Source organism: Martes martes, assembly GCF_963455335.1.
Source record: "Martes martes genome assembly, chromosome: 8".
NCBI lineage: Eukaryota > Metazoa > Chordata > Mammalia > Carnivora > Mustelidae > Martes > Martes martes.
Genome location: NC_137895.1, coordinates 17,796,246 through 17,818,143, shown reverse-complemented (window position 1 = coordinate 17,818,143; position 21,898 = coordinate 17,796,246). Strand labels below are relative to the sequence as shown.

Below are 21,898 nucleotides of genomic sequence, written 5' to 3'. Positions count from 1 at the left end.
TAGATTACTATGTTTCCCTCCCAGGTTTATAAACTGCTAGATCCAAAATCAAGGGTAAATCCAGGTTCTGATGGGGCTTGAAGATTATATAATTTAAGGTGATTCTTTAAGACTAAGAACACGAGGGCAGCCCTCTCTAGTCCCCTCTCTCTTTGGGAGCTTTTCACTATCCCTCAATAAACTTTGTTTTGCCGCCCACCATAAAAAATAAAAATAAAAAACAATAATAATAACAAGAACAGGAACATAAAATTACAACTGCTAAATTAAATAAGAACACAAATATTTATTTAAAATGAGAAAATAAATTATATTTACAAGTTTATAGAAATGTATGACCCCCTCTCTGGATAAATCCACCTCTGGATAAAATATTTAACAGCTTTCCACAGGCATCATCCTGAAATGATGACTCCAAGAATTGCCTGTGGGAAAACTGTCCATAAAAATCAAAGGATTTTTTTTTAAAAAGCCAAGATGTAGCATCAAAACAGTCCTTTAAAATATCTATTTTTAATAATCATGATTGTCAAAAGCCATAATCTTACCTTTTCGTAACAAAGCCATGTGTGTTCAACGCAGACAAAAACTGTGACCTGTGGATTGAAGAACAAAAATTTATTTAAAACAGAATCAACCCAAAAGTCATTTTATAATGATTAAGAACCATATCTTTGATGGTCTGATATGTGGACTCATTCTTCATTATTCTGAATCTAGAACTTTGGAAATAAATATTTCTTGGTTGTATAGTTCCCCTCTTCCAATTAACTTCTCCAGCTGTGCAAACAGTACAAAGGGCCTCCAAGGGGTAATCTTTTGTCTTCAGGGTCCTTTTGTTTTTTGTTTGTTTGTTTGCTTTTTACCTTCTCCAAAAAGTGCCCTGTCAGCTCTCTGGGCTAGCAAATCAGAAGGTGCTAACTGAAGAAATGTCACACAAGAACATCTCCTTGATCCAAAATATCAATCCCATGCATATTTTCTGCCATTGTAACTGCATTCCTTTGACAAGGAAGTTTTTACATCCTCAGGGACCACTTGTGGAAACAGAACTATACCTTACACTAAATTCAATCATTCATTCCATGAGTATTTACTGAGATCCTACTAAAAGCCCAGCACTGGGCTATATTTTAGGGATGCACCAATGAACAAATCAGTTCCAGTCCCTATCATCACAGCGCTTTCAATCCTGTGGGGCAAACAGATATTAAAAAGTAATAGATAGGGATGCCTGGGTGGCTCAGTTGGTTAAGCAGCTGCCTTCGGCTCGGGTCATGATCCCAGCGTCCTGGGATCGAGTCCCACATCGGGCTCCTTGCTCCGCAGGGAGCCTGCTTCTCCCTCTGCCTCTACCTGCCACTCTGTCTGCTTGTGCTCACTCTCACTCCTCTCTCTCTCTGACAAATAAATAAATAAAATCTTTAAAAAACAAAAAAAAAAAAAAAAAAAAAAAAAAAAAAAGTAATAGATAAAATAATTAGATTATGGTAAGAGATATGAAGGAACCAACAGAGGTCCTGGGATAAAGATAAACAGAGCGGGGGAGCATTTCATGAAGAGAAATCAGGAAAAAAGCCTCACTGATGAGATGGAATTCGGTCAGAAGGAAGAGCAGGAGCCAGTAGGAGAATGTAGAAGGAAACAGCAAAGTGCAAAGGAACAGAAACAGCAGGCGCAAAAGTCCTGCGGCCAACAAGAGCTCTGAGTATTCTAAGCACTGCAAGAAGTTCAATGTGACTGGAATGGAATGCACTAAAGAAGAGACTGCTCAGATGAGACTGGAGACAAACTGTTCTGTCTGTAAAGGAGTTATTTTATTTCAAATGCATGCAACTCCCTCCATCAGTGTTTATCTTCACTAAAGTCTGCAAACCAAATGTTTTCAAACATTCCTACAGAAATTCTGATGGTAAAGGAGAGTGAACACACAAACTTGTCCACAATGGGCTCTAAAATACAAGTTTCTTGCATTACCTTCAGATTCCTGTACACTGCATAAGAATGAGGAAAATTGGGGTGCCTGGGTGGCTCAATCGGTTAAGCAGCTGCCTTCAGCTCAGGTCATGATCCCAGGGTCCTGAGATCGAGCCCCGCGTTGGGCTCCCTGCTCAGCGGAGAGCCTGCTTCTCCCTTTCCCTCTGCCTGCTGCTCTGCCTACTTGTGGTCTCTCTCAGTCTCTCTAATAAATAAATAAAATCTTAAAAAAAAATGAGGAAAAATAATGACTCCTTTAGTTGCTGGCAGAGGTCCCCTCAGAGAGAAAACTCTTTGTTTTCATGAAGTCAAAGTCTTCCATGCATGGATGGGATGGGCAGGGATGAGAGCAAGAACATGTTAAATGGGTCCACATAAATGATGATCTGGAATCCTGGGGTTGGCAGCAGCACAAGAACAGTATGTGGGGAGGAGAAAGATCCCTTTGCGGGGGCTGCCACTTGCTCAGGAGAAGTTCTTTCCTCATGATAATGGCACCAGGACTTTTCAAGAACTGGGAGGCCCAATGTTCAGTCTACAGTCTTCTGCCATGTTCTGCACCTTCTAATCCCCACCCTACTGTTTGGGGGAAATCAAGGAAAGGGGGTCCTTGTTGGACACGGACACTAGGGGAGAGATGCAACCAAGACCAAGTTCTGCAGGCACTTTCAATGTAAGGCAACGTAAGCCATCAGGAAGTTGCAGGAATTTTGGAGGGGCTATTGGGTGGGGAAATATGAGTCCATTTTACTTGAATCTCCAAATCTATGGCTGCTGGGAGAAATCTTAACCTTTTTTGAGACATCAGTCTCAAAAGTCTGCTGACGACCATAGACCTCTTTCTAGAATAATGTTTTGTAAAACTTAAAGAATATATTGTTTTACAAAGAAAACCAATTACAGGATTTTAAAGGAAAGGAAGTCATCCACACATTGGGGGAAAAAACCCAAATTTGTGACATAATACATGTATTTCTCTATTAAGTAACAACCATTAGCTAGGGTAATTAGTTACTGTCAGTTGAGGTAGTGGTGAGATTTAAAAATGTGTGAGCTCCCTGAACAACTGTCATGTGATATGAAAATATCTGATTTCTACAGGGGATGATGGCACAGATACACAGTAACATCTGTGATTTGTCACCTACACTCACAATTGAAGGAAACCCTCGGTTCCACTTAGAGGCTAGTAAAAGTAAAGATGTTCTTAGTTATGCCTAAGTGGCTGTCAGTTAAGTGAACGGCTCTTGATTTTGGCTCAGCTCATGATCTCAGGGCTGTGGGCTTCCTGCTTAGCGGGGAGTCTGCTTGAGATTCTCTCTCCCTCTGCCCCTCCCACCCACCTCTCCACCCCTGCCCCAGCTGCCACCCCACCCCCCACCCCTGCCTTGCACATGCAGGAGCACTCTCTCTCCCTCCCTCTTCAAAAAAAATATTTTTTTTCTTTTTTTTTTTTGGCATCTTAGTACATGAAATCCTGTGAAATGTATCCATGGACACTTTGGCGGTCTGTGTACCCCAAGTTAAAGGTTAGACCCCCCTGGGCTAGGTAGACCCAACTGCCATCGGGGTCAAAACAATATTTTCACTGTTTGAACATCTAGAAAAATTGCTGCTCTGGGAAGATTTGCTAGATTTGACCTGAGGCTTTTTATAGGCCCCAGTTCATGACGTGACACTCCAGGTGACAGACAGGGTGAGACCCCAGTCCTAGGCCAAACATCAGAGAGGGACAGGCTGACTTCCAGGGGGACTGCCAGAGAGAGGAGTGCAAATGGAAAAGAAAGCCCTCCAAGGAAGGCTGGATGGATGCCAGAGACAGACCTGGGATAAGATTTCCTCTTTTGCACTGCTGTACCCATTAAAGGTCATGAAAATGCCCACGTTTGCAACTTCATGTAGACTGATGGTGAAAAGTCCTCTGCCTCTATATTGAAGATTACAGAAGATCAAGGAGGGGCCAGGATACAAAACAGAGGGAGACTTTCACTTGATATTCCCACAGGACTTATACTGCACTTATATCATAACCAACACGGCACTTGCCCCGAACAATTAAAATGGCCCCAGGTATGAACGGTTGCAACAGACCCAGCCAATAGGTTCTAATAAACAGGAGACTTGGCACCTGCAGAATGTTGAATCATGGGGATGGATTATCTATTCAAACAGATAGTTACGCACAGGAGAGTCTAAGCACGCGCGCACACATGCACACACACACAGATGCTACCAGGCCAAATTTTTAAACAGACTCCTTGGCTTTGCAAAATGCAAATTCAGGGCAACGTCTAAGAGGGCTATCAACTAGATATATTCCAGGAACAACATCTTTTAACAGGAGAGGCCCAACTGCTTCTTCAGAGAATAAAGAACTGGCCTAGGAGAACTATTATTCTGCAAAGACTTTTGATACACGTTAACAAGGTGATTTCTTTGTGGTCTTTTGGATTTCCCTAAATTTCATATTGCCACCTTCCATAATGAGAAAGAAGCCTTCACCCAGAGAAACGCAAATTGTGTTTTAGTACACATGGTGTTTTGTTTTTTTAAACGGGCTTCCTTTCTGTGATACAGTCATTTATTAAAGGCATATTATCGGCTTCAAAATTTGACTTGTTGGATTTTAAATATTTAAATATTTACACATAGTAGAATTCACTTTTTTGGTTATATCATTCTATATATTTTAACACAGGCATAAATTCTTCTACTAAGAATTTATGATATCTTGTACTAATTGTACTAAGAATTTATTGTATCTTGGACGAATTCTTGTACAACAAGTGGAATAGATAACAAGTCCAACACCTCCAAAGAATTCTCTTGCGCTACCTTTTTGCGGGCAGACCCTGCCCAACACCTAGTCCCTCGAAAACACCAATCTGTTCCCTGTTCCTGCAGTTTTGCCATTTCCAGAACGCCACATAAATGAGATCATGCAGTACACGATCTTTCGAGACCCTCTTCTTTCACTTAGTACGATGTATTTGGGATTCATACTTGCTGTTGAGTGTATCAATAGTTTTTCCCTTTATCATTGTTAAGTAGTATTCCATGGTACGGACGTACCACAGTTTACCCATTCACCTACTGAGGGACATCTGAGTTGTTTCCTGTGTTTTGTGATTATGAATAAAGCTTCTGTAAACACTTGTTTACAGGATTTGGTGTGATTTTAAGTTTTCAGTTCTCTATGGTAAATACTTAGAAATCAGATTGCAGGGTCAATTGGTAGATGTGTATTTAACTTCGTAAGAAAGAGCTTATCTAAATAAATAAAATCTTTAAAAAGCGAGGGGAGGGTGTGATGTCTGGGTGGCTCAGTCGGTTAAATGTCTGCCTTCAGCTCAGGTCATGATCCCAGGGTTCTGGGATGGAACCCAAATTAGGCTCCCTACTCAACAGGGAGTCTGCTTCTCCCTACCCAATGCTGTTGTGCTCTCATTTGCTCTCTTTCTCAAATAAATAAATAAGATATTTTTTTAAAAAGAAAGAAAGGAAGAAAGAGTGTGGCTATTAAAAAAAATAAAATAAATAACAATTTGTCTTGAGAACCCAAAGTTTATTATAAAATTAAGTTGATCCATCTTCGTTATGGTCCTTCAAAGGAACTTGTAAACTTGATACTTGACTGGAGGTAGCAGTCAGCAAACAGGGAATACTAACCTTTAGAAACCAGCAGCATGACAGAGAGCCTGTGGGAGGCAGCACGAAAGGCCACAGGGCCCCAGGGCTCCCTCGTGAATCTCAGTGTTGTGAGAACTTGTTGGCAGTGATCTTGGGAAACTCTTCAATAGAAAACTCTTTAATTCACTGTAAAGAACCAGCTACAACATCCCTTTTATTTCCTCAGGCTCTAGACTTAGGATACATGTACATGGACCCCTTTTCCTCCTCTCGTCTTGTACCCTGAAGACAACTGAGTCAAAGTAGCGTGTTACTTAGGACTCTTTGGATATTGATTTTGGGTACTTTTTAACCATTTACGATTTTACGTGATATGCATTCAGCTGACTCTTTGAGATGATGTAAGCTTAGAATGGTCTCTGGACACATGCCCCCTCTTCCCCACTCCATGAAGGAAGGAAGTCTAGCACCACGGGAGAGAATGAGGGGAAGGGCAAAAGGATCTGAGACTGAGTCCCTGATGCCAGGGCATCTACCCTGGGCATCCCCATTCATCAAACCCATAAGTTCCCCTTTTCTTCCTTGAGTTCCTCTGAAATGACATTTTCTTGCAAACAAGAGCCCTTATAAACACATTCCCTGTGGCCAGAATCGTGTGCACCTATGGGGAGAGGTTTGCAGGGCTGGATAGTAATGACAGCTACCATTTATTGCACACTTAATTTGCACCTAGCTCTATGCTGACCAGGCCCCTCATCTACTTTAACTCTTACAACACTTTTCAGGTAGGTATGTTACCATCCCCAGGGTTTGAATGAGAAAATTGTGGCTCAGAGAGGTTCAGTAACTTGCTCAAAATCACACAGCTACTAAATGGCAGAGCAGGGATGTGAAATGAGGGCTCTCTGACTTCAAAGCCCATGCTCTTTAAGCACAAGGAGCTGGAGGTCTTGAAAGGCCATTCTGGCTACCCTAGGAAGCAGGGGAGGTGGGCTCCAGATGGAGTGTCATTCAAGTTTGGTCTGCTTGCCCCTGAGTGCTTGGTGACTGTAACTACTGAGATCATGCCAGAAGCAGAGAGAGAGTGCTGACTAGTCCAAGAAGGAGGCTCATCTTTCCCCCATCCAGCATGTTGCCTACTCGAAAATCCCTTTAAGACAAAACAAGAGGCTCCAGGAAACTGACAATGGCACATCTAATCACAAGGCACAGCAGTGGTGAGTCAAGGAGAGAAAATTCCTGAAGCAGATGCTTGGAGAAAACTTTCGGAGCAGCTTTCAGAATAAAGGCAGGAGTGGAGTCCTGGAGAAGCATGGACTTCCAAAAGAAAGTCTGTCTTACTAAATTTTTTAAAAATATGAAATCAGAAAGATTTGGCATCCTCTTCCTCTTCAGTTTCATTTCCTGTCTGATGGTGGCACTTTCTGTGTAAGCTGCTATAAATTGCTGTTTCTGGTACATGCAGACTCTAATAGACTAATGCATTCTAATAGATTAAGTAGGAGCTCGAGAAATGTTTGCACCTCCTGGATACAAGCTAATGATGCGAATTTGGTAGAGGGATCAGAGGTGTAAAGAGGTAGAAAATCGATGGAGGAAGTCAGGGACACGTGCTGCAGGGACCAGGTGGGGGATGTCCTAAGAACCCATAGAGTAAGAGGCAGAGACCTGGCGTGGGGGAGAAACGGGAATGTTTGGGGCAGAGCCTGGGAGAGCATCTTGTGGGTTAACACGGTTCCTGCATGTAAAGAAATGCTTTCTTGCCTCTGAACTTTAGTTCATGGAGTCCCTCCTGCCCGGAATGCCCTTTCCCCTCCTCTTTCCCCAGTAAACAGTCACTTGTTCTTTCAAGACGCAATTTAGGCATTACCTCCTTCAAGAACTCTTAGCTGATTACCCTGCCTGGGTGCTGATCTCCATTCCTATCCCTCTCCCCACACTCAGATCGCCACTCAAATATTACGGGTGTGCCTGTCTTCTCCTCTAAATCATGAGATGACTGAGGACAGGCACTGTGGTTCGACTACCTCTGTGCGCCTCAACAAATGTGTATGGAATGAATGAATGAGAAACAGGAAAGAGAAAGAAAGGGAAGGAAGCTCTTGTCCTGTTCCTCAATGCCAGGAAGAAAGGGGGCGGCGTGCCATTACTTGGGGGAAAAGGCCAGAAGGAGGAGACTATGGATCTCTTCCTGGAATAAAAGCAGAGGGCTCTGGTCTTTTTTCAGCCTTTTTCTGACCATCAAAACAAGAAGGCTCAGGAACTGCGTTCCTTGCGCTTTCGTAAGTTTTCCTAGGCCACGTGACTCCTCCTGTGTGGCGGCTTCTCCACAGGAGTAAATAGCCAAGCCTTTGGCATTAAAGAGTCCGTGGGCTTGTCTTCAAGACAGGAAGAAAGATGGGGCCTCGCAGGCGCAGGCGGAGTTGGACAGAGGGATTCCCCAGGCAAGGCACTGGGAGGTGGCACCTTCAGAGAGCGTCGGAAAAAAGGCAGAGGTCCTGGGGCCTGTGACTAGGAAGGAAAGGAGAGTTCAGAGAATGGTCTGGACCTGAGAAGTGACCGTTAAGTTTTAAAATGGGCCCCTGAAGACCTTATACAGGGAGCTATTTTACCAGATGCCAAAGAACTCGGGCCTATGGCCAAATCTGGAAAGAATGTTTTAAGACCTGGCAGTGGCTAAGCGACTTAGCTCTTCCTTGGAAGAAAAGGCCAAAGTGGCAAGGACTCCAGAAAAATATTTCAAAAATCAGAGCCCCTAAGTTTCAGTCTACATGCCAACTTTAATCCGTGCATAGGGGCTTTCAGTGTTGCTAAATTGAGAAGGAATCTAGAGCTATCACCAGAGTTGGTTAAAAAAGAAAGAGAAAAGTAAGGAAAGAGCTCGGATTGATTAATCCCATCTGCTCTGGGTTTAGGTAAGGAAAAGGAATAGGAAAGAACCTGGAAATCAGAATGAAAGATAAAATAAGAGGCTCCTTTTTTTTTTTTTTTTTTTTTTTTTTTTTGGAGAGAGAGAGAGAGAGAAAGAGCACAAGCCAGTGGGGAGAGGCAGATGGAGAGGGAAAAGCAAACTTCCTGCCGACCAGGAAGCCCAACATGGGGCTCGATCTCAGGACCCTGTGCTCAATCCCAGGACCCCAGGATCATGATCTGAGCCAAACAAAGGCAGAAGCTTAACTGACTGAGTCACCCAGGTGCCCCAAGAGGGGGCTCCTTAAAGATATTATTGAATGACTTTAATCTGGCAGGGCCTGCACCTGAATGGAAATATCATGGGCTTTGTCCTTATAAAGAGTTTTCAATCCTGGTTCTGCCCCATGTCTTAGCCAGGCAAGCCTGGGCAATTTACAAGACCCAGTGAGTAAAATGTGACTGCGCTGCAGATTGAATGAAACAGCCTATAATAATAACAGGTAGCACACAGCAATTTCTACATGCCAGGCATTTTTTTATGACCTTTCCATACATTCACTAATTCAATCCTCACAACAATCCATAAAGTTACTCTCCCTGATTTACCAAGGGGAATGACACAGTTAATGAGTGGCAGAAATTCCCACCCAGGCAGTCTGGCTCTGAGGGAACTCATTCTTAACCGTCCTAATAGATACTGTAGCCAATCACTTTCCATTGCTGATTGCAATCATTGTGTCAAGCAACTGACATAAGCTCAGAGATTTAACTTCCCTCCATATGACAGGCATCCTGCAGTTTGCAGGTGCATAAAACATTGTACAGAGTACTGCCTAAACCACGCGAGCTACAAAGTCACGAACAAGACAAGAGCATGCGTTCACCTGAAGAAAAGAGATGGAAAGACAAAATCAGGACTCGGGAATTGGGTTCTCACCAAAACATCCCTGGCCTTTTTACTTTTTGCTCTAGCATGAATTGTTTACTCAAGATCCACCAAAATACACAGGACAGAGAAACCAGATGAGGGAGTCTCCGTTTTGTGGAGGACCTGTTCTGCTTTCTCCTGCGTAGGGATGAAGCATTCTTTCACAAAACGGTTTTGGAGCAGGTGTCAACAAACTATGAGCCCTACATTAAATCCTGCCCATTTTTTGTAAATAAAGTTTTATGGGAACATAACCAGGTTTATTCTTTGACGTTTGGTCTCTGGCTCGTCTCACACTAAACAGCAGATCTGAGTAGGTGCAAAACAGATCACATGGCTTGCACAGCCACCAGTTTGGCCCTTTGCAGAAAAACTGCTGATCCCGGCTGTCCACTTTAGGCCAGATTTTCTATATATCAATATGGCACAGGTGATCGTCTCAGGTCCTTAACTAGGGAAGAAACAACACCACATCCCCTTCGGTGTTGGCTAGGGAAGGTGAGAAACAGCATGTCTATAAGAGGAACCAAAATGAAAACAAATGTGGCCGAACCAGGATACTGCAAAGTGTGCTCTGAGAAATGTTAATCAGTGTTATATGATAAAGCAGCTCCGGCGGTCAATCGGGAAATTTAGTGGTAAACAACCTTAAGCAGGTTTCTCTACTGCAGGACTTCTCCGAACCTTTAAAATGCCACTAATGCCTTGAGATCTCTCAGAGGGTCATATGGTTCACAGAACATATTTTCCCCATGGGTCTATGTTCTTCATTTGGGAAATGCGGAAATAAAAGAAGTATTTAGAATCATGCTCCCCGGGAACTAGAAATGAAAACTCTGTGAACTGTGGCTTGGTGAGCAGGTCTTTTTCTCAGCAAGGAAAGAGAATGAAGAAGAAATAAAAAGAGCCAGGGTGGGAAAAAGAGAGAAAGAAAGAAAGAAAGGAAGAAAGAAAGAAAGAAAGAAAGGTGTTTGAAGGGAAGAAGGAAGGAAGCAGGGCCCTGGAGAAATAACATGGGAGGAGCTGAGGGACTATCAAAGGGAATGATGTGCCAAGGGCTGGGCTGCCACCATGCAGGATGTGTGGCCACGTCCATCATCACCATGGTCATCGCCAGCACCACCAGGGGCCTCACTACTCTGTAGATCCTATGTTATGTCCTTTAGACCTACGATGTCACTTCATTCCCATTTTACAGATGAGGAATTAGAGGCACAGAGAAGTATTCAGAGTCAAAGCTTTAAAAGCTGGTAAGTGTCAATGCATAGATTCAACTCTGGGATCTGGCCCCAGAGCCCACCCTCTCACCACAGCATTGCAATGCTCTGCTTGTCCCTGCATTCAACGGAGGGTGGTAAGCACAAACAGGTTTCTGTGCAGAAAGGCGACATGAAGCCATTTGAAGGAAGAGACGAAACAAACCAACCAATGTCACTTTGATAACTGACAACACAGGGAGACAGAGGACCGATTCCCCCCTCCACCCCACAGGATGGCCAGATGTTTAGATAGCATCATGTTTTCCCCCTCTCCCTCTTTTTACTCTTGTGTTAACTATTCCTTCTTAACTCCATCACAAGTTATCTATCAGGCTTATCCAAGGTCCTACATTTGCTCCTAAAGTGAACATAAGATAATTTTTAAATGTTAAGAAAGCATTTTCAACCCAAACACAACAACTACTGTATTTATAAGCCTCATTTAGATTTCCACAACTACCAAGTTTTTTTTTTCCAGGTTCTGAAAACATGAATCACAGCTCAGTGCAATCTTCGGTGGCTCAGAAATGTACCTGCATTTAAATACTCTCATTTGTCCAGGTCCTAGCTCACCGCTGACTTCCATGCTTAAAATATGATGAAAACAGTAAATCACACTGGTCAGGGGAGTTAAACCCAGGTCTGGAAAAGCTGTCCAGCATGTGAAAAACTTGCAGAGAGTATCTTGGATTTGCTGCAATAGCCAAAAAAAAGAAAAAAAAAAAAAAGAAAGAAAAGAAAAATGGTTGCCTCGACATGCTACAAACATTAGCTGGGAGTTCCTGAAGGCAAAGTTCATGTGGGACAATCCACCTCTGATTTACGTTCTTGAGTCTACAGCAAAACAAAGGGCTGCTGCAGGCGGGCCAGGGTAGAATGGAAAGGCTGCCACACTGCTTTACCTGTGAACGGTGAGGGCAGGGTTTTGGGCTCCTCGGTCCAGAAGAGCTGTAGGGCAGAGCGTTCAACTCCTGGCTGGCCCGGGGCTGCTGCCCTTCCCGCCGCTTCGGCTGCTTCTAAGATCCCATTGGAAAGCCCAAAGGGTTGGAGAGTCCCAAGGCCAATATTACATTTCCGAGAGAGTATTCCTCCCCCTGCCCCCAACGCCCCCCCTCCCTTTGCTTGCGTTGACTTTGGAGAGGCTCGGGTTTCTTCCACTCCTGCGCTGGAGCAGCTGGGAGAGCTGGGAATCAGGCGTTGCGCTGGCTGCGGGGTGAGGCGGTCCCTGAAACCACTTCCAGATGTGCTTGGCAGGCTGGCTCGTATGGCCAGACTTCCTCTCGCATCCTCCTCCAGCAGCCTGCGTGCAAATTGTTTCAAAAACAAGGCAGCTCTGGAGGAAAAGACTCAAAACCGGGAGAAAAGCAAATGCTTGGAGCCTGGATTTCCACCACACGTTGGGTCTAAGGTAAACTTTGAAAGAGCAGAAATGGAAAAATGAAGTTCATACTGATTTTCAGAATCTTGTTTCTCCTGAAATCCCCTAGTCATTAAAATGCTGTGGTCCCCAAATTAAAGCTCAGCTAACAGCTATGGTCTCATTTTACCAAGGCAATGACAGCAATGGAAGTTTTAAGATGGTATGTTTTGAGCCTGAACATGGAAAGGAATCAGGCAGGGAATCAACCCCACCCAGCTCTGGACTGTTCTGTTTCTGCTATTGATTCTCAGAAACCCAGGAAATGGTGCCAGCACTTTGCCTGGGATCATGGAATTTATTTCTGCAAACTCTTTCCCTAGCTCCTAAAAGGAAATGAGGATCCCTTTGCTTACTGGCTCTTTCTAAAGTGGCATTTCCTGATAGAAATATAATGCAGGCCACCAGAAAATTTTAAATATTCTAGTAGTCACTTTAAGATAAGTACAAAGACGAGGCACCTGGCTGGCTCAGTCTGAAGCGTGTTTACGTTGTGAGTTTGAACCCCATGATGAGTGTAGAGATTACTTAAATAACTAAATAAACTTTTTTTTTTTTTTAAAGATTTTATTTATTTATTCGACAGAGAGAAATCACAAGTAGGCAGAGAGGCAGGCAGAGAGAGAGAGTAGGAAGCAGGCTCCCTGCTGAGCAGAGAGCCCGACGTGGGGCTCGATCCCAGGACCCTGAGATCATGACCTGAGCCGAAGGCAGAGGCTTTAACCCACTGAGCCACCCAGGCGCCCCCTAAATAAACTTTTAAAGAGAGAGAGATAGAAAGAGGAGAATAACCATGTGCCAGGCACTGGGCTGAGCATTAAAAGAAAAAAAAAAAAAGGTAAGTACAAAGACGTAAAATTAATTTTAATGATATATTTTATTTAACCCATATATATACAAAATGCATTTTGTACATATACAAAATGCAATTTCAACATGTAATTAATGTAAAGTATTACTAACTAGATATTTTACATTCTTTTGTGTAATAAGTCTGGAGTCTGGTGTGTATCTTACACTTGCGGCACATCTCAATTCAAACACTAAATTTCATCAGAAACAACTGATACATATTTAGATTTCATGTAATTTATAGTTTAAAAATTAGGCTCACATACTCAGGTTGTTCCAAGTATACTTAAAAGTTTGCAAATAACTGAATCAAGTGTCAGTTTTTCAACTTAAATTCATTAACACTAAGTAAAATTTAAAAGCCAGTTCCTCGGTTGTACTCGCCACATTTTAAATGCTCAATAATCAGTGTCCCAGTGGCTACTGTATTGAACAGTGCAGTTCTAAAGGGTTTAGTGGGTTTGTTTGTTTTTTCAGACTTGAACTTGGAGAGTGGGAGTATCTGGAATAGCTTTCCTTTGTGTAGAACTTTGAACAATGACAGAGCATCTTCACATCTTCTATTTCATTTTCTTCTCATAACATTCCCACTAGGTAGGTTGAACAGAGATGTTGTTCACCCCAATTTGCAGATCAGCAAACTGAGGCTTTTAAGAATGTTAGAGTCCCAGGGGCACCTGGGTGGCTCAGTGGGTTAAAACCTCTGCCTTGGGCTCAGGTCATGATCTCAGGGTCCTGGGATCGAGCCCCGCATTGGGCTTTCTGCTCAGCAGGGAGCCTGCTTCCTCCTGTCTCTCTCTCTGCCTGCCTCTCTGCCTACTTGTGATCTGTCAAATAAATAAATAAAATCCTTAAAAAAAAAAAAAAAAGAATGTTAGAGTCCTAAGAGTCCTAGAGTCACCAACTTGAGGAAGCCAGGACTGGAATTCCCATCAGCACTTCACGCCTGTTCCTTACTTGAGGCATGCTTCACATACAAGGATCTCTAGGTACAACTCTACGGGTGAAACTACGCCCAGGGCTTTGACATTCTCCCCCCGGGGGGCCTTCAGCATCTGGGACCTGTTTGTATGGAGTTATCCGCTGCCCTGGCGGTGTTCTCTTACATACTCCTATCCTGAAGCCCTCGGACGATTCAACAAGTGTGCCATTTTCCTTTGGAGCAGGCTGAACATTCTGCTATTCCTCTTTTCTCTGTACTCCCAGGATGTGGACTGTTTGAAAGCGCAACTTGACCCAGTGCGTTCGCTACCAGACATAGTGATCCTGTATTTATCTTTGGTTGTGGCAGGTTCGTTTGATCCACAGATCGCCTGCGGGAAGTGAAAAGGTTCAGTGGTAGCATTGAGTATTACACACCGAGCACTCCTGCTCCCATCCTCATGGCCCTCACATGAGCAAAGACAGCAACATTTCCTGTCCTTCCAGAAGCATGTGCTATCAGGAGCAGCGGGACAGTCAGCCAGACGTGTCCCAAAGCATTGTGGTGGGAAGCCCTCCAAGCTGACTCCTGCCTACTCCAGTTTCCTCCAAAGACCGGGTTTTCCCACCCTTTGCATCTCTCATCCGCTTAGCAGAATGCCTGACCCAGTGTGAGAGCTGGTGACTGAGTAGGTTCAGAGAGTATGACAGCCAAAGTATCCCAGAAGGGGACTCACAATTGAAATAATAGTTTTGTCGTTTTCATAGAGTCTGCTTGCTATTCATACTGACTTCCATATGGACCCAAATCTCTGTGCATTTCCCTACTGTCTCCAACTTGGGATTCCATCTCCTTTATTTCTAGTGGGTCATGGTCTGAGGACGGGAAAGGCTTATTACCTATGACCTAGATTTCTGCATCATGTACACAGGTTCTTCCCTGGGGAAGAAATGAGAACAGAAAGGGACACAGGTTTTAAGGGACACTGTGAGAAGTACGGTGGCTCCCAGCATGGGCTCTGGAGACAGACAGACAGACCCAACTGTTAGCTCAGACGTAATACTGAGCACATCACTCAAAACCACTCACCTGTGGTTTCTGCAGCTAGAGAGTGGGAAGCCTCCCGGTGAGGGTTAGAAGATATTACACATGTAAAGCATTCAGTAAGAAGTCAATACATGGCAGTTATCACAGTCATCCCCTCCCTTATCGGCGGGGAGTCTGTTCCCAGACCGCCAGTGGGTGCCTGAAACCCTGGCTAGTTCCAAAACCCTCTATATATTAAGTTTTCTTACTACACATATATACCGATAATAAATTGTAATTTATACATGAGGCAACAATAATGATAAAATACAACACTTATAAAAATATATGGAAACAAAAGCTATGTGAATGGGGTGTCTCTCTCTCAAAAGACCTCATTGTACTGTGCTCAGCCTTCTTCTTGTAATGATGTGAGATGACCAAATGACCATGGGATGAGACGAAGTGAATGAAGCCACATGAGTGGTGCCGGCATTATGACGTAGTGTTTGGCCACATCGTCTTCCGACCATCCATCATCGGAAGGGGGATCCTCCACTTCCCGACTATGTTGACTCAGGGTAACAGAACCTCAGAAAGCAAAATTGCCGAGAAGGGGGGGACTACTGTATTTTTACTATTGGGTGAAGACAACCCTAGTTCAGGGTATGAACTAGTGAAAGGACTTACAACAGTAGGTTATTTGTAGCTTTTTTTAAAAAAGTCCAAGAGAGTGATAGGATGTTGCAAACACTGCCAGTAGCCTACTTAATACCCCTCTCTGCTTCTTCCCTTGAACTAGAAACACACTTTCATTTGGGGGCAGCAATGGCCCAGTTACAAATACTCACCTCCTCAGACATCCTGCTGACTGTGACTTCCTAACAGGCTATTGTGTTCCTGGCAAAAAGCCATCTGGTGCCTTTTGCCATTTCTTTCTGTCTGAATGAGAGTGGGAAGCCTCCTGGTGAGGGTTAGAAGATACTACGCAGGTAAAGCATTCAGTAAGGACTCAATACATGGAAGTTATCACAGTCAGTCACCCCCCCTTATCTGCGGGGAGTCTGCTCCCAGACCTGGATGCCTGGAGGCGGACTATCCATTTTGCAGCCCTGGGGATGAAAGGGCCACACTGTGCTGCTGTACGGCCATACCAGCTATGCCCAGATTATAGTGTTGAACTGGTCAGGGTCCTGCCAGGATATGGACGGCCTCGAAAAGGCTAATGGTGGAGACTCTGAAAAAAGGCACTATTTGAAAAGGTGGGTATTAAGGAAACATGGTTACGAGTGGTGCAGTAAGGTGGTGTTAGCAACTGGAGGGAGGTATGACCACCTGTAACCCTGAAGGTAAGTCAAGGGAGGGGTTACTAGGACGGGGAAAGAAGCTGAATGGACAGGGCTACCCAACAGGAGCAGACAGTGTTGACCCACGCAAAAGGGACTAGGGGGCTAGTGGCCCAAGTTTGCCATCTCCCATTCGTGGTGCCTCCCACTGGCCAAACCCCACTGGAAGTCAGAGGGCAGGGCACGTCAAGTGATGTCCTATCTTTAAGTCAGCCTCTCAGGACACTGATCAGTAGAAGAAGAGTGGAGAGTAGATCTGTATAAGCAAATAGAAAATACCGTTGTACCATGCGGTAGGGTCTCCTGGCGTTGTCTGATTCAGCAACCTTGCACGTGTTAGGGAGGGCAGAGCAAGAACATAGGAGGAACCGAAGTCCATGCTGGCCCTGGGAGTCACCAGAGCAGCCCTGCCCTAAGTATTCTGAAACATCTAACCACATGAGGAGAACAAGCCACTGTGTGGGTATGTCATTTTGGTCAAGTTTCAGTTGTATGCCTGAATGTGGTCCTGTGGGATTTTTTTTTTTTTTTAAGATTTTATTTATTTGACAGAGAGAGAGATCACAAGCAGGCAGAGAGGCAGGCAGAGAGAGGGGGGGAAGCAGGCTCCTTGCTGAGCACAGAGCCTGATGTGGGGCTCGATCCCAGGACTGTGAGATCACGACCGGAGCCGAAAGCAGAGCTTTAACCCACTGAGACACCCAGGCGCCCCTCCTGTGGGATTTATATGCATCTTATATCTGCAGTATCATTAGCTGACACAGTGTATATCTGAGTCACTATTATTATGTGTTTAGTTTTTTATTACTTGAGAGCCAAATGTTCATCATTCCTTCTTACTCAATGGGCCTGCCTTGGCTGAGTGTACCACTTTGTAGATAAGGTCTCAGATAAAATCTATTAAGGCTGATACATGGACTGGAAGGAAGGAAGAACCTTTGTAGAGCAGCAATGAATCACTACATTATCCCCCCAGGCCGGGCTCCGAGGTCACTCTTATGGGGCAGGAAGTATAACTAGAGGAGTCTCAGTTCCCTCTCCTTTTCCTGATGGGGCTCAATGATGGGTCACCTTCTTGTCCCGAGTGGAGGTGCTCTGGGCTCTTCTCCACTACCCGCTAAGCTGCAGGAATTATGCCTGCACTCACTCAGATGAGTATTTTTCTTCCTTGACGGATGTACCGGTGCCCTGTTCTGGTAGCCGGTGTAGGCTCTACCTGGCCCAGAGTCCTGGCTTGCTCTTGCCAGCTGCCCTCACCATGCCTTGGCCACAGCTCTAGCCACGACCCACGGCTGGAGCCCTGTGATCTGCGCACAGACCTCTCAGACACCACCTGCATCTTTGACCTCAGGAGCCCTGCCCGCCCTGCCTCTCTGCTGCTGAGTCCGGCCCACCTGCTGGCACTCCCCAAAACTTCTTCCCAGACCTCTGCCAAGAAGCTCTTGGCCTGAATCCTCAGTGGAGATTAAGGTATCCCTTGGACATGGCAATTTATGTGCTTGGCTGGAAACAGCACTGTCTGCCACCTCCCAGCACTAGCCCCTCCCTCTCCGGCTGACTCCTCCGTGGCCTGCCGCTCAGAAGGAAGAGGAGAAACAGGAGTCATATAATGAAAATGACAACGATGATACAAGTAAAACAGTCTACTACTTCCTAAGGACTAACTACCTTCCAGGCATCGCACAGGACAGCACAGGCCTTGCTTTGCATGGCAACAGCACAGATCTCAGCTTTCATGGTTTGGTTCAATGACATCAGGCCCTCAACAGCCCAACTCACATCTATTACCACAGTATATTAACTGTGAGTAGTTGCCTAAGGACAAACTCCACTGCTAACTTTTTAGTCTATGAAATTACTAGGCAAATAACAGATCCAAACTGGGATATGTGACCAACCATATCACTAGTCTCTCAGTCAGCCAGTGATTGGTCACTGGACATTTGTTATTCGGTTTATGTACAGACAAAGCATGGAGTCCTGTTGCCTCCTTAATTCCCCAGGGATATTTACAAAACTCTGGTGATATTTACAAAATGATAAGACAGAGAACTGGCAGACAAAGATAATAGGGTAGCAAAGAAACAAAAAGCGTTAATGATCTGAGTGAAGTTCAAATCCAAGGTAAATGGAGGTAGAGAACAAAGAGCTGGCTGTGGGATGGCACTGTCACTATGCAACTCTAGATATGCAGCGCAAGAATTTAGTAAAGGTGACTTTCTGAACATAAATGTAGAAAGTGGTCGTGCAGAAAAGGATGATGTTTCCAGGGAAGAGATGTGGATAAAAAACTCATCTTAAAGGAACCCTCAAAGATATTTTCTGATGTTGAAAGTCGAAAGAATAAAATATAGAAAGCTGATCCAAACCTAGAAAGGAGTATGACAGTTTGTCAAGGCAGATATAAGATGCTTACTCTGTACAGTAAGTTATATGACAGAAAGGCAAGCACTGCTCAAACTAGTCCTGATAAGTTTTACTTTTTTATCTATTTATTTGAGGTAGGGAGAGAGAGAGAGAGAGCAGGAGTGGGGGAGCAGAAGGAGAGGGAGAAGCAGGGTCCCCGCTGAGCAAGGAGCTCAGTGTCGGTCTAGGTCCCAGGACCCCAGGATCATGACCTGAGCCGGAGGCAGACACTTAACCAACTGAGCCATCCAGGTGCCCCACTCTTGATAAGTTTGAAACAAACAACAAAAAAATCCAACCCACCCCAAACATTTAATTCTCAATGTCTCTAACGATTCAAATTACAGTATAGCAAATAAACACTAAGTCTACTAATTTTCTCATTTCCCTAGGCATTTATTTTATTATTTTTAAAGCTTTTATTTATTTATTTGACACAGAGAGAGAGAGAGACAGCACAAGCAGGGGGCAGAGGCAGAGAGAGACGAAGGGTGCCCTGCCTAGCAAGGAGTCTGATGTGGGACTTGATTCCAGGACCCTGAGATCATGACCTGAGCCAAAGGCAGGTGTTTAACTGACTGAGCCACCCAGGCACGTCTTCCCTAGGCATTTAAAACCAATAGTAAGATTTTTAAATATTCTGACAAAAATATTTAGAGATCACAGCACCATTGTAATTGTTCCCATTGAAATTTAAGGCCACTTTGCAACTTATGTGGTCATTTTTACAGAACTACACTACTGGGGCACCTGGGTGGCTCAGTCAGTTGGGTGTCTGACTCTTGGTTTTGGTTCAGCCTGTGATCTCATGGATGGTAAGATCAAGCCCCACATCAGGCCCTGAGCTCCCCCTCCCTGCCTTTCTCAAATAAATAAACAAATCTTCCAAAAAAAAAAAAACACCTATACTACCATACAAAGCAAGGACTCTACATACATTATCTCATTTGGTCTTCAAAACAACTCTAAGAAATAGATGCTATTATTATTCTCATCTTATAGCCAAAGAATCTGTGGCTCAAAAAGGATAAATAATTTGACCAAGATGAAACAGCTAGCAAATGGCTACATTCTAAATCCCATGACCTTAACCCTTGCAATGTTGCAAGTCCAGATACCTGATGGGTGTTTGGTATGGGGGAGCAAGAGTAAAGGGGAAAAAGTAGTGAGAGATGAAGGTACCTCCTCTAATGGAACCTTGAATGGCTAGAGCAGCATCACCCATGAGAGCTTTCTGTTTTCTACATATACTTATAGAAATGTTTACATAATCTATAATCTATAATATAAAAACATAACATAGTCAACCCTAGTGCACATGTAAATCCATGTGTATTTCTGAAGCCATCTTTTCTTGATCCTTCAGGATCTTGTTCCATTGTCAATTCTCCCTGAGGGAGGCCTAGTTGGTTAGCCCAAGCAACTCTCATTTCCAACTTCTTTTTTCCTTGCCTGCTTCTCATTATTGAGGCTGCAAACAGACAAACAAAAACAATGACTTTCCCAGACTCCTGTAGCCACCTTCCTGCAAGATGAACCTCAATGTCTGTTCTCTTCTTCTTTCTCTGGAGCAGAACCTTGGACATTAGCTGGGAACATGGTCATTCTAAATGAACACTACATGTCCCAGACATTCTTCGACTAACTGTGGCCTTGTGACTAAACGTTGGCTTATGGGGTGTAAGCAGAAAGAATATATACAATTCCAGAATGAGTTCTGGAGAAGGGAACATTCTTTTCCCTTACTCTTTCCTGTTGGCTGGAATGTAGATGCAAAAGCTAGAGCTGGGGCAGCCATTTTGGATCATGAGTTGGAAGGAGGAATTCCAATCCACAAAGCCTACAAATTCTTGACAACTTGGTGAAACACAGCTGCCATGCCTGCCGGCTTTGGACTGCTACCTCCAAAATTCATGTATATGGGAGAAATATACACTTTTAAAGCCATTGTTTTGGTATTTCCATGAATATAGTGAATGTAATCTCAATATACCAAATGCCCTAGTTCTGGTCTATGAAACCCAAGGGCAAGTGTGCTGGATGATTTCTAGGCAAGATGCTTTTTCTCCTTGTAAAAGGAGAGTTCTGTTTCCCCATCTTGGCTGTCTTCCTGCTTTTTATCTTTGGGCATGGTAGCATGAGGACACAGTGCCCAGAGCTGCAATAATATTCTTATGACCACAGAGGAAAGGCCAAGAGAAATTCAGAGCCACTAACCAGAACCATGACAGCACTGAACTAACCCCAGATTTCTTGTGTGAGATAATGAACAGCCTTATCATTTAGCCACTGTGTTGGATATTCTGCCACTTGTAACAAAAAGCATTTCCAAATGTCATGTTCTCTTGCTATGAATGTTTGTGCCCCCTCCCCAAATTCACATGGTGAACTCCTCACCCCCGAGGATGTGGGGCCTTTGGTATTTTGGTGTGTAGGTCATGAGGGTGAAGCCCTCAGGAATGGGATTAGTGCCCTTATCAAAGAGACTCCAGAGAGTCACCCCTTCCACCATGTAAGGATACAGCGAGAAGTCAGCAGTGTGCAACCAGCAAGAGGGGCTTCACCAGATCCTGACCGTGATGCTGCCCTCTGATCTTGAACTTCCAGCCTTCAGAACCGTGAGAAATAAATTTCTGTTATTTATAAGCTACCCAGTCTGTAGTATTTTTTTAAAAAGATTTTTTTAAGATTTTTTACTTATTTATTTGACAGACAGAGATCAGAAGTAGGCAGAGAGGCAGGCTTCCCACTGAGCAGAGAGCCTGATGCGGGGCTCGATCCCAGGACCCCGGGGCCATGACCCAAGCCAAAGGCAGGGGCTTTAACCCACCAAGCCACCCAGGCGCCCCAAAATATATTTTTTTAAAGTAATCTCTATACCTCATGCAGGACTTGAACCCTGAGACCAAGAGTCACATGCTCTACCAACTGAGCCAGCACCGGTCCATAGTATTTTAACAGTGGCCCAAACTGACTAAGACATCCCTACATCTCTATTGCTCCTTCAATCTCTGCTTTCCGACTGCATCCTTCCTCTTGGGCCCACAGTCATGATCATCTCAGCCATGCAAAATAATACAGTTTGCCCTGTATCCATCTCTCCCTCCAGCCACTGTTTTCTTTCCTTTCCTGGGTAAGCCTCTGTAAGAAGTAGACTATACACCTTATCTGTGCTTCCTTACTTGTTACTCATTCTTTGATCTTCTCTGGCTTCCCTCCTCC

The 21,898-nt window shown here is 44.2% G+C and overlaps 1 protein-coding gene across 1 annotated transcript in view; it reads right to left on the bottom strand.

Annotated features, from left to right (window-relative positions):
• The window catches only part of GLT8D2 (glycosyltransferase 8 domain containing 2), a 37,014-nt gene extending 25,135 nt beyond the window's left edge, over window positions 1-11,879 (bottom strand). The window contains exons 1-2 of the mRNA XM_080811022.1: window positions 11,610-11,879; window positions 549-596 (exon numbers count right to left, since the gene is read on the bottom strand). Coding sequence (XP_080667148.1) covers window positions 549-567 — 19 coding nt within the window. The 5' untranslated portion in view covers window positions 568-596; window positions 11,610-11,879. The remainder of the gene's footprint in view (window positions 1-548; window positions 597-11,609) is intronic.
• Between the last annotated feature and the right edge of the window lie 10,019 nt (window positions 11,880-21,898).